General features: G+C 50.4%; 1 protein-coding gene across 1 annotated transcript; it reads right to left on the bottom strand.

The window, feature by feature from the left end:
• Positions 1 to 612: 612 nt before the first annotated feature.
• SEPTIN12 (septin 12) lies at positions 613 to 14,389 on the bottom strand. The gene is made up of 11 exons (XM_047087557.1): positions 14,012 to 14,389; positions 11,620 to 11,671; positions 10,193 to 10,384; positions 7,361 to 7,486; positions 7,200 to 7,281; positions 5,387 to 5,524; positions 5,128 to 5,245; positions 4,944 to 5,039; positions 2,056 to 2,152; positions 1,085 to 1,136; positions 613 to 1,011 (listed from the first exon to the last, which is right to left on the bottom strand). The coding sequence occupies exons 2-11, from the start codon at positions 11,633 to 11,635 to the stop codon at positions 801 to 803; spliced, it is 1,128 nt and encodes a 375-aa protein (XP_046943513.1). The 5' UTR covers positions 11,636 to 11,671; positions 14,012 to 14,389; the 3' UTR covers positions 613 to 800.
• Positions 14,390 to 15,988: the final 1,599 nt, after the last annotated feature.

Genomic DNA, 15,988 nt, shown 5'->3' with positions numbered 1-15,988 from the left:
AAGAGGATCTCCCTCCCCAGTACTAGGTGGGCATCACCCCATCTGCTGAGGACTCTAGAAGAGCTAAAGGGCAGAAGAAGAATGGATTTCCTCTCCCTGCGTGAGCTGAGAGGACAATCTTCTCCCCACCGCTCGTAGGCCAGGGCAGGGCAGGGAGGCAGACAGGAGCGGGGAGCACAGAGCTTGGGGATGAGAGCTGAAGACGGGGAATTGGTAAGTGTTTACGAGACAGGGCCTGACCCTGTGCCAGGAAGGAGGGTCGGCAGTGACAGCAGAGCCTCATTTGGAATGGGGCAGGAGGGGCCGGTTGTCCAAGGCACGAGCTCCCGGGTCCTCAGGATCCCCGAGGGCCTTGGGTCTCACACGGTTATTTTATTTTATTTATTTAAAAAAATTTTTAAACGTTTTATTTATTTTTGAGACAGGGAGAGACAGAGCATGAGCAGATGAGGGGCAGAGAGAGAGGGAGACACAAAATCCGAAACAGGCTCCAGGCTCCGAGCTGTCAGCACAGAGCCCGACGTGGGGCTCGAACTCACGGACCGTGAGATCATGACCCGAGCCCAAGTCGGACGCTTAACCGACTGAGACACCCAGGCGCCCCTCACACGGTTATTTTTAAAAGACCCGTACTTTTATTTTGAGGATAGCTCAAAGAACTCATTTACAAAACGCCTTTTGTTTTCAAAGCACAGCTTTTCATTAAAAGCAACGTCCGCCTTTAATACACCCTCTCGTACACAGTCCCGTGTTGGGGGCTGCCGGGTGCCCCGCCCCCGCCCCCGCCCCCGCCCCCGTGCTCAGTAGTCATCTTCGTTGTCGTCAGAATCCTCGCGTGCCTGTCTGCACGCCTTGGAGGGCCCGGGGGCGACAGAGGGCCCTGGTGGGGTCGGGGCCAGGTTCACCCAGCAGGGCCCATGAGGCAGCACGTGGCTCTCGTTGAGTCTGCAAACTCGATAGTTCTCGTAGTGGACGTTGTGGGTGATGTCCTTCAGGTCTTGGAGGTGGGAGCTGCGAGATGGGAGGCAGTTGAGCCCAGGCTGGCCACAGCGTCCCCCGCCCCCCGGGGTCCCTGCACCCTCACCGGATGAGCAGGTCTCTCAGCAGAGGAAACTCACAGTGCTCCATGTTCTCCACTGCAAGACACAACGCAGACCGCTGGCCCTGTCCACCTGCCTTGCCCTGGATGAGCACCGAGTAAGCGCCCACTGTATGCTGTGTACCCCTGATATCCACCGCAACCTTTCCGCCCACATTTCTCACTGTCTTTTCTCACGTCCATTTATTCATTGCTGTGCCCCCCGCACCTGGTACAGAAGGCTGCTACCAATACTTGAGTCAATGAATCCACTAATGATTTATTATTGTCCGCTTAATAATTACTACAGTACAGTATGTGTATGATACCATATATATTATATTATTTTAGTGATTATGTGGATAAATGGGGGGCCCAGACCCTGGCTGCTCCTCCTTCACTTCCCATCCCCCCCACCCCCCAACCCCTACCCCCCACCCCCGCAGCGAGAGGCCTCCCTCCACCCCCTCAGGTAGCCTAGCCTCCTGCGCCGCCTTCTCCCACCTGTCATTGTCTCATCAGCTCTCTGGGGACAGGAGCCTTGTCTGTCCTGCTTTCAGTGTATCCCCTGAGGAAGCGCATAGAGTATGCCTGGCACATAGAAGGCCCACAACAAATTCTGGCAAATGCATAGGGTGTCCTCTGGGTGGTGGGCATCATGCAAAGCAGTGGCCTGCCCTGTCCAACCACCTTCCATGTACAGATGTGCAGTTCGTTGGTTGCACAGACGCAAATGGCCATGCATGAGGTTGATGCCCATTTTACTGTGAGGAAACTGAGGCCCAGAGAGTCAGGTAACTTGTCTGAGTCCTCCCCGCTGCAAGGAGGGACTTGATTTCCAGGTCTGTCTGCTTCCTGGTTGTGGGCTTGCTCACTCTGGGCCCTGTGATGAGTGTTGAGGGTGCCGGAGGCAGCAGGATGCGCCTGGATTTTCAGCCCACCCTCACCTGCGTTCTCTGCAGAGTCCCTGCACTGACCTTCAATGATGCCCCACTTGGTCTTCCGGCCCAGGACACACCTCCCGTTCACCAGGTGCTGTCGGTCGGCCCCGACCACAGCAAAGGGGATCCGGTCCTGCGGGAGGAGAGGAGACAAAAGGGTTGGCGCTGCCTAGGAGGTGGGTAGAGAAGTCACGGAGGTGGGGTGGGGGAGGCACACTGTCCTTTGTGGGGAGACAGTGGTAGAAGGAGCACAGAGATCTGAAGTCAAAAGACACAGGGCACCTGGCCAGCTCAGTTGCTGGAGCCTGCGACTCTTGATCTCAGGGTTGTGGGTTCGAGCCCCACGTTGGGTGTAGAGATTACTTAAAAATAAAATCTTTCAAAAAAAAAAAGTCTGATCAATGCCTCAGTTTTCTCATCTGTAAAATGGGAGTCAGAAGAGTACATACACAGGGCTTTGTGAATGTTTGGGAAGGTTACTCAGAGCCACATTAATAATATAATCTTAGGGATGTCCCATCTCTTACCTGGGTAAGAGATGACCTGCAATCACCTTCATCGGTTATCAAGAGGGTTAAATGACATGACTTTGCAACCCAGGGGTTGGCAACCTATGGTACATGGGCCAGATCAGGCTCTTGCCTGTTTCCCCATATAAAGTCTGTTGGCATACAGCCCCATGCATTCATTGACTCACGTCTAGGTTGCTTTCGTGCTGCAACAGCAGAGTTGAGTAATTGCACTGAGACCAGTTGGCCCACAAGGCCTAACATACTTACCATCATGTGGCCCTTCACTAAAAAGTTTGCTGAGCCCTGCTGAAAATTCTGGTGGTTCACTTGCTCATGGCCGGAAGTGGAGACTCAAATTCCTGAACTCCAAACTGCTATTTAGGGGTTTGCTTTTATTTCCAGGAGTTCATTTGTGATGAGGAATAGTAATCAATGGTGGCAATCATAATTATCTGTTCTGCGCTTATCCTGCGCCAGCCTGGAGCAAACCCTCAATAAATGCTAGATGTCTGGACGATTTACTGAGATGTTGAGTCAGTATGTTCAGGTCTGTGTCAGTTGCGGCCACGCTGCTGCCTTCTCAGGCCTCAGGACAGAAAGAAACTGGTCAAGGTCAAGGCTCTTTGAACGTTTCACAGGAGATCCTGTTTATTGTGCCAGTGGGGAGGGGAAAGAGGGAATGGTGGAGACACTGGGTCCGAGATGGGAAACAGGGCCATGTCCGGATGTGGTTTGTTTACTGCACGAAGGGAACTGGCCGTGAATCTGTGTGGGGCTGAAATCACATGCGGGCCATGTCTGTGAAGGCAGAGTTGTTTGCTTCTAATCCAGGCAACAGCACCGCTGTGCAGGTTAACACGGTCCCTGAGGGAGTGATCCAAGGCCTGAGGTCAATGCATGATGAATCTCAGCCCTCACCTGAGTCCTTTGCAGGATCCAGACAGACTGACATTGGACAAACCGCCAGGACGACAAGGTAGAGGCTTGGAGGTGGAATTCAGTTGATTAGGAGAAAAAGAAGAGGTTAGCTATTTCCCTCTTTCCTTCTCTTTTGAAACAGCTTTACTGAGATGTAATTCACGTACCACAAAATTCACCCTTTGAAAGGTGCAGCTCACAAGACTGTGCAGCCATCACCACAGTCTAACTCCAGGGCATTTTCGCTGCCCCAGAATGACACCCCACACCCATCAGCAGTCACTCCCCACTGCTCCTGACCCCCAGCTCCTGGCAACCACTAATCTACTTTCTGTCTCTATTCGATTTACCTATTCCGACGTTTCATATAATGGAATCATGTAATATTTGTCCTCTTGTGTCTGGCTTCTCACTGAGCTTCATGTTTTCTTTTCTTTTTTTTTTTTTTTTTTTTTGTTTATTTTTGAGAGAGAGGGAGGGGGAAGGAGAGAGAGAGAGAGAGAGAGACAGAGCGTGAGTAGGGAGGAACAGAGACAGGGGAAGACACAGAATTCAGAGCAGGCTCCAGGCTCCGAGCCGTCAGCACAGAGCCCAATGCAGGGCTTGAACTCACAAACCATAAGATCATGACCTGAGCCAAAGTCGGACGCTCAACCGACTGAGCCACCCAGGCGCTTCATGTTTTCAAGGTTCATCCGCGTTGCAGCAGGTGTCAGTGCTACATCCATCCGTTTTTATACCTGGAGGACACTCCATTGTGTAGACAGACCACGTGTGTTTATTTACTCATTCATAAGTGAATAGACATTTGGCTTATTTCCACTCCTTGGCTATTACACGTATTTCTGCCATGAACATCTGTGTACACGTTTTTATGTGAACATAGGTTTTCATTTCTCTTGGGAGTGGGCTTGCTGCTGGCTACCATGGTAACTCAGCGTTTAACCTTTTGAGGAACTGCTAGACTATTTTCCAAAGTGGGAGCACCGTTTGACATTCCCGTCAGCAGCGTCTGCCTGCCAGTTCAACTTCTCCACATCCTCACCAACACTTGGGATTGTCTGTCATTTTGCAAACAGCCACCCTAGTGGGTATGAAGCGGTACCTCGTGGTTTTGCTTTGCGTTTCCCTGATGACTGGTGATGTCGAACCAACATCTTTTCGTGGGCTCATCGGCCTCTCGTCCAAATTCTTTGAGGGAATGTCATTCAAAACCTTTGCCCGTTTCTAAATTTGTAAGGGTTCTTTATTATGTTCAGGATACAAGTCCCATATCAGATAAACCATTTGCAAGCCTTTTCTCCCTCCCATTTCTGTAGGTTGTTGGTGTTTGAGTTTATGTACGTATGGAGATTCATACCTGCCAGAAGTATGTGAACTTTCCCCAAGCTGTAGAGGGAGATGAATCTTTAGACAGAAAGAGCAGGTGGAAAGCAAATCGCCCGGCCGTGGTCACACCAGCCTGCCCCCCACCCCCACCCCGTGGCCTCCTACCCGAATCTTGCTGTTGAGGATCCTGTCATTGATATCCTCGTCAAAGCATTTCTGTGGATACACCTCGATGCAGTGAGTCCTCAGGTTGTGCTGGATCTGGGGACGCAGGTGACCTCATCTCATCCTGTGCACTTGGCCTCCTCCTTGCCCCCACCGGCCCCATCACCCCGGGCGCCCAGATCACCCTGTGCCTGAAGGCCTCTCGCTCCTCAAGGGTCAGGCTGTCGGCCCGGGCAATCACAGGCACCACGTTCACGCTCCGGCACAGCCGCTGTAGGAACTCAATGTCCAGAGGCCGCAGGCTGCTCAGGCAGGGCAGCAACAGCGGAGGCGGTGGCAGTGGATGAGTGAGGGGGTGCCGGCCTGCAGCCCAGGCCAGGGACTCCTCCTCCTCCTCTCTGCCCCAGGCCAGGGTCCCTCCCCCAGCTGGCTCAGCCCTTTACCAGTGCCCAGTAGGCGGCACGAAGTACACACAGCAGTGCACCCGCGTGTCGGGGATGTGGCGCTGGCGGGTGATGAGGATCTCCTCCTGCAGGTACCGCTCGTACTGTTCATTAATGTAGCCCAGGATGGGGTTCCAGCTGGGGTGGCAGACGGACCCGACCTCAGAGCCGCCCCTGGGAGCCCCACCCGTCTCCCCAGGTCCTCTGCGTGGTCTCCCCTTCGGAAGACCAATTGCCCCAGTTGGCCCAGGACACAGGACCTCCGTTCCTGGACGAGCTGATTACCTGGTTACCTGATCACCCTCCCCCCCCCCCCCCCCCCCCGCTCCCCTGAATTATCGGAGAGACCCCTGCCGTTCTCAAGCTGAGGCCTTGGCTTCCTCGTTCATACAATGGAGAGAATAAGAGCACCTACTTTGTTGGGGCGTGGTCTTAAAAGAGATGAATCGCCACAGCCGGGTTCCAATCACCATGGGCACTCACACCATTGCTGCAAGGATCTCCTGAGTCCTCTCCCTGGGTCCCTTCCCCTGCCAGGCTATTGTCAACCAAGCAGCCAAAAGGACTCCTCCACCCTTTTTTTTTTTTAAGATCCTTTTAAAAACAGGAGTCAGAGTACATCCCTTTTCTGCTCAGCCTGCCCACAGTGGCCACAGAAAAGCCTAAGTCCTTACACTGCCCTACCACGCCCTACAGCATATCACTGTTTCTTCTGCCTGCCCTCCCCTCCTCGTTTCTCCCTACCATGCACACACCTCCAGCCACACCAGCTTTCCATGAACATACCATTCTGCCCACCGCAGGGCCTTGGCACATGCCACTATGCACTTTGAACACTCTTCCCCTGCATGTCCACAATGCTCATTTTCTCAAATCCTGGAAATCCGCCCAAGTGTCACCTTATCCGGGAGGTCTTTCATGATCACTCTGCTTAAAGTTGCAATCCCTCTACAGCTCCCTATGCTTTCCCTTCTCAGAAATGTCCTCCTTGAATGATAGAGTTTAGGCCCACCTTATGTATAACTGATTTGTTGTGTTCATTGCTCAGCCCCCCTTCCCACGACAATGTAAATTTCACGTAGGCAGAGATGTTCATCTGTTTTGTTCATTGCTGTATCCCCATGTCTAGAACAGGGCTGGCACAAAGCAAGTGCTCAATGAAGCATTGTATGCAGGGCTGGCTTCATACAAGCACAAACAGACCATTTCCACAGAGCTCCGTGCTTTGAAGGGCTTGCAGTTCATTCAATGTCCTGTGGTCAAGGTTTTACAATTCGTAATACTTTTTGAACAATGGGTCCCACATTTTCATGTCACTGGGTCCCACAAATTACGCATCCAGTCCTGATTGTGTGTGTGCATGTGTGTGTGTGTGTGTGTGTGTGTGTGTGACCAACTACTGTCGTGGGTTTTGTCACTGAGAGCCTAGAACAACTCTGCAAGGTGGGTGTCATCACCCTCAAGTTACAAAGAAGGAAACTGAGGCTCAGAGAGCTTCCATGACCAGTCCCAGGTCACCTAACTGGAAAGTGGTCTAACTCTGTGGTCCTGACTCTGTAGTGTGGGCTTCTAACTTCTGCTATATCATAACCTTGACTGAACACCTACTGTGTGCCAGGCAGGAAGCTCTGACCTTTATGTACTTGACTCCCTTCAATCTTGGAGGGCTGGTTGCATGCACCCATTATACAGATGAATAGACTGAGGCTCCGAGATGCCACAGTCAGGTGTTTCAGGGCTGGGATGTTTCCCAGGGGCCGGAGGGGCAGGGGCAGGGGCAACCAGGGTTCGGCCCCCACTGTCAAGGACCCACCATTTGTCATTGTTGATCTGGTCTCCAAAGCCAGGCGTGTCAGTCACTGTCAGCTTGAGCTTCACACCCTTCTCCTCGATGACTGTGCGTGGAGAGTGGAGTAGGAAGAGATTGGCCTGGGTGGGGTGGGGTGGGTGGGGTGGGGGTGGGGGACCACTCACCATGGGTCACTGACTTCAGCTGCAGCGTCTGGGGTGTGGGCATCGCCAGGCCCGGCAGGGTGCACTTCCACACCTTGGACTTGAAAAGGGTGTTCAACATTGTGGACTTGCCCAGCCCGCTCTGCCCTGGGGGTAACCAGACGACAGCAACAGAGGTGGACATTTTAGGCAGTGCTTCTCAGGCTGTTAAACAGTTTTAGAAAGTGAACTGTTTTCTAAGCATAACATAAATACTGAAAAGCGGGTGCTATCGTCAGTGTCAATCTTTATCCCACCCATTTTTATTGAGGCAAAATTCATGCAGTAAAAAAATTAACCATTAGCCATTTAAAGTGAAGAATTCAGTGGCATGTAGTACATTCACAGTGTTGTGCACCCACCAATTCTGTGTAGCTCCTATTAGAAAGAAATCCACAGGCCGCAAATGGCAGAACTCAGGCCAAGTCTCCAAATGGGTGCCTAATATCTAACTTAACTGCAGTTCCAACCTCCCCTGGAAACGTAGCCTAAACTGGTCCGTCAGGGATTTTCTGGTCAGCACCAGTGAGTCATGTCACATGGGCCCTCACTGTCCCCCAAAGGAAGATGAAGTCATCCACCTAAGACCCTCTGCCTGTCCTCTAAGGGAAAGCAACCCTGCCTGGAATAATCCTTTCCTTTTGCTAATAACTTCCTTGCTCACATCCTCCTTTCTATATAGAAACCTTGCATTCTGCACAACTCCTTGGAGCTCACTTCTTACCTGCTGACCAGGTGCTGCCTGATTCATGAATCATGTCACAATTAGATCTTCAAATGTACTTGGCTGAACGTTGTTTTTTTAACCGTCAAGAAACATGCTCATTGCCCCAAAAGAAACCTCACACTCATTAGCAACCCCTCCCCATTCTCCCTCCATCATCACCTCTGGCAACTGCTAATCCATTTTTTGTGTCTCTGTGGATTTGCCTACTCTGGACATTTCAAAGAAATGGAATCATGCATGAGGCACCTGGGTGGCTCAGTTGGTTAAGTGTCCGACTTTGGTTCAGGTCATGATCTTGCGGTGCGTGAGTTCGAGCCCCTTGTTGGGTTCTGTGCTGACAGCACGGAGCCTGGAGCCTGCTCCAGATTCTGTGTCTCTTTCTCTCTCTGCCCCTCCCCAGCTCATGCTCTCTCTCTCTCTCTCTCTCAAAAATGAATATGCATTAAAATTTTTTTTTAAGAAATGGAATCACGCAACATTTGTCCTTTCATGTCTGGCTGCTTCCACTAAGCGTAATGTTTTCAAGGTTCATCCAAGTCCTACCAGGTGTCAATACTTCATTCTTTTTCATGGCTGAATAATGTGCCATTGCATGGAGAGATCACATTGTGTTTATCCATTCATCCTGATGGGCAGTGCAATGCATCTTACAAATTAAATGGCCCATGTATACAGAACCAGATCCAGAGATGGAGCATATAGTTCCCCACAAGCCCAATCATGCCCATCTCAGTAACTATTAACCCAACACTCCAGGGACAGCCACTCTCCGGGCTTCCATCAGCAGGGAGCAGCTCTGCCCACCCTTGATTTAGGGAAGCACACAGCATGTGGTCTCTCGTGTCTGGCTTCTTTGGCTTGACACTACTTGGTGAGATTGACCCAAACTGTCTGTGGTTGTAGATGGTCCATTTTCCCTGCTGTGGGAGCTTCTCAGACTCGGTGGACCACATCTGCAGAAGGGAACACCCTACATCACAATGCAGGGTGCACACGTATTTTTGTATTTAACAAAAATTGTCCGAAGGGTTGTGCTGTCCAATATGGGAGTCTCACTTGGCTCCTGCCATGGGTGATATGGAAAATCTGAATTGAGGTATGCCATCAATGGAAAATACAACCCAGATTTTCCAGACTTGGTGTGTGCCAAAAAGAACGCAAAAGTTCTTTTTTTTAAACTTTCAAAAAAAGTTTATTTACCTTGAGAGAGAAAGAGAGCACACACAAGTGGGGGAGGGGCAGAGAGAAGGAGAGACAGAATCCTAAGCAGGCTCTGCGCCCTCAGCGCAGAACCCGATTTGGGACTCGAACTCGCAAACTGTAAGACCGTGACCTGAGCCAAGATCAAGAGTCAGACACTTAACCGACTGTGCCACCCAGATGCCCCAGGAGTGCAAAAGTTCTCATGGACAATTTTTTTTGGGTGTGGATTACATGTCATTCAAGATAGTACATACTGAGTTAAGTAACATAAATGGTTAAAATTAATTTCTCCAGTTTCTCTTCCCTTTTTTAAAGGTGGCTACTGGGAATTTTTACAATGACATCATGTGGCTCACATTATACTTCTATTGGACAGCACTGCCTTGGAACAATGCCCTTAATTGGTGTTGCCCACTCTGACATTTTATAGTCTGCTATTACCTAGTTTATTTTGTGAAAGGTGTAGTTTTGACCTACAGAATCAATTTTGCACCCATATAAATGCAATTCCAGAGAACCTCCTGAACGCCAGGACAGTGCTAAACCCAGTGAGGAAACTGGGGCAGAGAGGGGTCAGGGACTGTGCTCAAGGTCACACGTTGGCTCGTGTTAAGGGCCCGGGTCAGGATCTGGGTCTGGGTGTTCACCACTTTCTGCCATGGCCTCCCCTTTTATTGCTCTCTTTGGGTTTGGCTGGGGCTTCATGGATGATTTTTGTCTTTTAATGCCTCAGTGTTTCCAGATTTTAAACTATGACACCTGGTGAGGGACTATTAACAGACCCACTGTTGAGACTGAGGCTCAGAGAGGTGAAGTAACGCGCCCACGCCCACAAGTCTGCATCCTTTGGTCTGTCCTCCCGTGAGCCCCTGCCCCTCACTCACCCACCACCATGATGTTGAATTCAAACCCCATCTTCATGGCCTTGATCTTCAGTTGGTCCAGCACGGCCTCAATGCCCACATAACCAAGCATCTCGCAGGGTGGGGTCTTGGGGCTGGAGGGTCTTGACGAGCAGGGGGAGGGGGACTGCCTCAGCGGGTCCATGGGGTCAAGGGCACAGCAATGTCTGTCAACTGGGTGGGTGGGGAGAAGGGGGTTACTGGGGCTCTGGAGGGGGACCCTCTTGAGTTCTCATTTCTGGACCCTGGCTCCTGAGCTCTGCCACCTGGCACTCCCACACATTATACCCCTTGATCTACCCATCCCCCAAGGCCCCAGGGCCTGAGGGCTTTGGAGTGAAGTACAGGGAGGAGCTGCCTCTCAGAGGAGGCTGAATCCCTTCCCAGAGATACACCAGCCCAGTAATCTGTTCCTCCCCCACCCCAGTTTCCTCCCTACCCCCACCCCTGGCCCAGGCAGTATCCTTGCTCAGACACTCCCCCCAGAAGAATGTGGCCAGCCTGGTGAAGCCCAGGGTCTGGACCCATGGCGACAGAGAGAAGCAGCTTTGTGTAGCACCTGATGGCCTTGGGTCTCTGACGGAGCTTCAAGGAGCTTCCCTGTCCTAGCTGGTGTGTGTGGTGAGGGGGGAGGAGACAAGGTGACAGTTAACTGAAGAATCTGAACTCCATCCCCTTCCCCATGACTTCAGGGGGAGGGGCAAGGGGTGGGCCTCCTCTACAGCGGGGAGCTGAGGGCAGGGGCAGGTAAGCTCTTCCAGTGTCCTTTTGGAACACTGACCCTAAATCCTTACAATGACCCTGGCCTAGTGCTATAGACAGGAACCCAGGGCCTCTGGGCAGCTCCCTTGCCCAAGGTCACCTAACTGGGCCAAGTGGGCTTCAGCCAGTCCCTCTGACTTCCAAATTCGTGACTCTGCTAGCAAAAGCAAACCCATGACCCGCAGCCAGAAAGCAGAACGTCCATGTTTTCTTTGGTCTGTCCGCCGCTGGGGCCACAGTGTTTTCAATGGCCAGATTGATTTAGGAAATATTTACCCCACACTTAGTCTGTGCATAACATTGTTCTGGGCTGTAGGACGGCAGCTTGTTTCACCATCATCCCAGTGCTATCAAGCTAGTGCTGTTACTCCCTCCAGGTTACAGAGAGTCTGAACCAGTTGTGCAAAGTCACCTAGTAAGGAAGTGGCGGGTTGGGATCTGAGTCCACGTGCTTACCCTCTAATGCTTTTCTTGTTCACGGGAACATCTAGATTTCCAGTGCGTCTTAGAGATTGTAAGCCCTGGCAATTCTGATGGCTGATGAGCTGCCCTCTTTGGCTGGGCCATGAGTTCTCCAGTTTGCCACAGTCCCCACCCCTCCCCGATGTGTCCCTGACACAAATCCATCTCACTCACTACTTTCTCACCTGTTTCCTGGCACATGAGGAGTCTTCTGTCTCATGATGCTGAGCATTTTCTCTGAAAGCCAGATAGTAAAGAGTTATTTTGAGCTTTGTGGGTCATAATATCTCTATTACACCTACTCTTCAGGCCTGCTGTTGTAGTGTGAGAGCAGCCACACACAGGTGAAGGGGGTGGCTGTGTGTAGGTAAAACTATTTACAAAAGCAGGAAGTGGTTTGCCAACCCTGCTTTGCTTGCTGAAACTCACCAAGTCTGCCCTAGTCCATTCACCTCAACTGTCCTGAGCCCCAACTAGCCTTCTGTCCCTCTCTGCCTGTGCCCTTGTGCTTCCCTACCTTCTACCTATCTCACGACAGAGCTTAAACTTCATCTTTGAGGCTTGAGGCTTTGGGTGGGGCTGGGCAAAGCCTGCCCTGGAACATGGTTCCTTTCCCCATAGAGAAATCTCTCAAGCTACAAGTCCACAGCTCTCAAGGGTTATGGGAGGCTGGCCTCCTCATCAAAGCGAATGGGCACGTTGTACATGGATGACCAAACAGTACTGGTAGCCTGTGGACTGAACTTGAGCGCGAGATTCTGCTTCCTAGGAAAACCATCCCACGTGAGTGACAGTAGGATTCTGAGCAACTGGGAGAGGAAAAAAAAAAAAAAGAAAAGCGAGCCTCAGTGGGTAGCCACTAGGATCACAAGCGTCATGACCGTGCTTGCAGAAAGCAGTGGTCACTTGCATGGCGCTCTTGGCTGTGTTCATTGGGAAAAGCCCAGGGTGAAGTGATCTGAGCAGTGTGAGGACAGCAGATGAGTCCAAATGTGTACAAAGAACAGAAGACTGAAGGGAATCACACCCATAAGTTGGGTGAGTAACATATAGCCATTCAGTGCATGTTTCTAGAACACCTCATTGTGCTAAGGAAGTGTTTTATGGATCATTCCATTCAATCTAACCCAAGAATAAGGGGAATGATATTTATACACCCATTTTACAGAAGAAGAAACTGAGGCAGAGAAGGTCAAGGATTGTGCCCCAAGGCCACACACGGGTGGGTGTTAAGGGCTGGGAACAGGATCTGAGTCTGAGGGGGGTCTGACCTACCTGAAATATGCCTTGGCATGGCCTCCCCATCACTGCTCTGCTCCTGTCTTAGAACTCTACAGGTGGTTTCTGTTTTTTAGTAACGTGGTAATTTCTCAGATTTTAATAAGTGTTGGATGCTTAACCAACTGAGCCACCCAGGTGCTCTGGGTTTTGTCTTTTAACAAGTTGGAATTTCCCAGATTTTCTCTAATAAAGAGCAACTGCCCCCCCCCCCCCCGCCATCAGAAAGTCTTACTTTATTATTATTATTATTATTATTATTATTATTATTATTTTAAGTTTACTTATTTATTTAGAGAGCATGAGCAGGAGAGGGGTAGAGACAGACAGGGAGAGAGACAGAATCTCAAGCAGGCTCTGCACTGTCAGTGCAGAGCCTGATGCAGGGCTCAAACTCATAAACTGTGAGATCATGACCTGAACTGAAACCAAGAGTTGGATGCTTAACTGATTGAGCCACCCAGGCACCCCTAGAAGGTCTTACTTTCATAATGAAAAACAAGTAACAAGGCACCCAGGGGTCTGGACAGGAAGGCTGAGGGTCAGTGGGGAGCAGAGGCGACAGAGGGCCTCTTGCCCACCCAGCCAGGCCAAGTGGTGGGGGGACAGGGGCCAGAGTTGTGGACCCCCATCCTCTTTTTTTTTTTTTTTTTTTTAAATGAGGTAGAAAGGAGCTCCTGGGTGGCTCAGTTAGTTAAGCGTCCAACTCTTGATTTTGGTTCATGTCATGACCTCACAGTTTTGTCAGTGTGAGCCCCATGTTGGGCTCCTTGCTGACTGCAGAGCCTGATTGGGATTCTCTCTCTCTCTCTGCCCCACCCCTTCTTGCGTTCTGTCTCTCAAATAAATAAACTTAAAAAAATTCTTAACAAAGTAATAAAATTGCGGTAAAGGGGCACCTGGCTGGCTCAGTCAGTAGAGCATGTGACTCTTGGTCTTGGGGTTGTGAGTCAAGCCCCACATTGGGCATAGAGCCTATTTAAAAAAAAAAAAAATATATATATATATACACAAAATTTAGGTAAAATTTGCATACAACTAATTTGCATAAAATTAACCATTATCCACTCTAAAGAGAATAGGTAAGTGGCAGATCACTATTTAGTACACCTACAATGTGGCTAAACCACCACCTCATCCTGTTCCAAGATATGTTCATCACCCCAAAGGAAATCCCATCACTACTAAGCAGTCACTCCCCTTCTTCCCCTCCTCTCCCAGCCCCTGGCCACCACTAACTACTTCCTGTCTCTATGGATTTGCCTGTTCTGGACATTTCACAGAAACAGACCTACACACCATGTGGTCTTTTGTGTCTGGTCTCCTTCATTGAGCGTCACGTTTTGGAGGTTCATCCGTGTTGTAGCGGGTGTCACTGCTTCCTTTTGTGCGGCTGGATGACATCCCACTGTATGGACAAATCACCTGGTGGTGGTCAACCATTCATCGGTTGACAGGCGCTGGGGCGGTTTCCACCTTTTGGCTCTTGTGATGGGTGCTGCTGTGAACACTTGTGTACAAGTCTTTGAGAACTTGTTTTCAATTTTCATGGGTCTATCTATACCTAGGAGCGGAATTGCTAGGCCATATGCAATCACCATGTGTAACTTTTTATTTTTTAATTTTTATTTATTTATTTAAATTTTTTTAAATTTTGGGGCGCCTGGGTGGCTCAGTTGGTTGGGCGACCGACTTCAGCTCAGGTCATGATCTCACAGTTCGTGAGTTTGAGCCCCGTGTTGGGCTCTGTGCTGACAGCTCAGAGCCTGGAGCCTGCTTCGGATTCTGTGTCTCCCCCTCTCTCTGCCCCTCCCATGCTCATGCTCTGCTTGTCTCTCAATAATAAATAAACGTTAAAAAAAATTTAAAAATTTTTTAATTTTATTTTTTTATTTTTTTTTTTTAATTTTTTTTTTTTAAACGTTTATTTATTTTTGGGACAGAGAGAGACAGAGCATGAAGGGGGGAGGGGCAGAGAGAGAGGGAGACACAGAATCGGAAACAGGCTCCAGGCTCTGAGCCATCAGCCCAGAGCCCGACGTGGGGCTCGAACTCACAGACCGCGAGATCGTGACCTGGCTGAGGTCGGACGCTTAACCGACTGCGCCACCCAGGCGCCCCTAATTTTATTTTTTTAACTTATATCCAAGCTAGTTAGCATATAGTGCAACAATGATTTCGAGAGTAGATTCCTTAATGCCCCTTAACGTTTCTTTTTTAATATTTATTTAGTTTTTAGAGAGAGAGAGAGAGAGCAAATTCACAATAGGGGGAGGGGCAGAGAGAGAGGGAGACAGAGAATCCCAAGGAGGCCCCACGCCGTCAGCACAGAGCCTGATGCGGGGCTCGAACTCATGAACCGTGAGATCGTGACCTGAGCCGAAATCAAGAGTCATATCCTCAACCGACTGAGCCACCCAGGCACCGCCCCCGCCCCCCCACCATGCGTGTTTGAGGAACTACCTCAAACTGCACCCTCCTCCTTTCCTTCTGCAGTAACACTCTAGTTGTTTCAAAACTCCCCTGCTCCTGCAACAGCCGTCTGAGATCTGGAATAGGACGGAGGGGTGGTAGGGTGGAAGAAGGGGACCCAGGACAGGAGACCCTAGAATGTGGTGGGGAAGGGCTCTGGGGTCTAAATGCCTGGGCCCCAGTTCTGGCTTCTCTGCTCACTCTGGGGATGGCTGGCAGAATCATGGCCCCCAGAGATGTTTCCATCCTAATCCCCGGACCCTTGAGAGAGTATGGTAACTTACTCAGCAAAAGGGACTTTGCAGATGTGACTAAGGATTCAGAGGGTGGGATTATCCTGTGGGCCAATGTAATCACAGGGGTCTTTGTAGCAGAGAGGTCAGGCGGGTCAGGGCCAGAGGATATATGAGCATGGAGGCAGAGACTGGCATGACCAGTGGGCGTGGCCACCAGAAAGCCAGAAAAGGCAAGGAACGGACTATCCCCTCGAGCCTTCAGAAGAAACACAGCCCTGCTGACCTGTTATAGACTCTGATCTCCAGAACCCTAAGACAATAAATTTATATGGTTTGAAGCCATGAAGTGCGTGGTCGTATGTCACAGCAGCAACAGAGAAGGAGCACCTTAGGTGTGCGACTTGAGCTGGTCGCTGAGCTTCTCAAGGCCACACCTTTCATATCTGTGAGTGGAAAGGACGGTGATGCCAGTTGAGGCTTGCCCTGAGGACAAATCAGGAAATGAATGGATGGTGTTAGGTGGGAGCCTGACATCAGCTGACACGTTCTCCCCTGCTAGACCACAAGC

Source organism: Lynx rufus, unplaced genomic scaffold (assembly GCF_022079265.1).
Source record: "Lynx rufus isolate CCGP_SWC_20201006 ecotype Redwood Valley unplaced genomic scaffold, mLynRuf1.p SCAF_23, whole genome shotgun sequence".
Lineage (NCBI taxonomy): Eukaryota > Metazoa > Chordata > Mammalia > Carnivora > Felidae > Lynx > Lynx rufus.
Note: the sequence above shows the minus strand (reverse complement) of the source record. Positions and strands in the feature narration are given on the sequence as shown.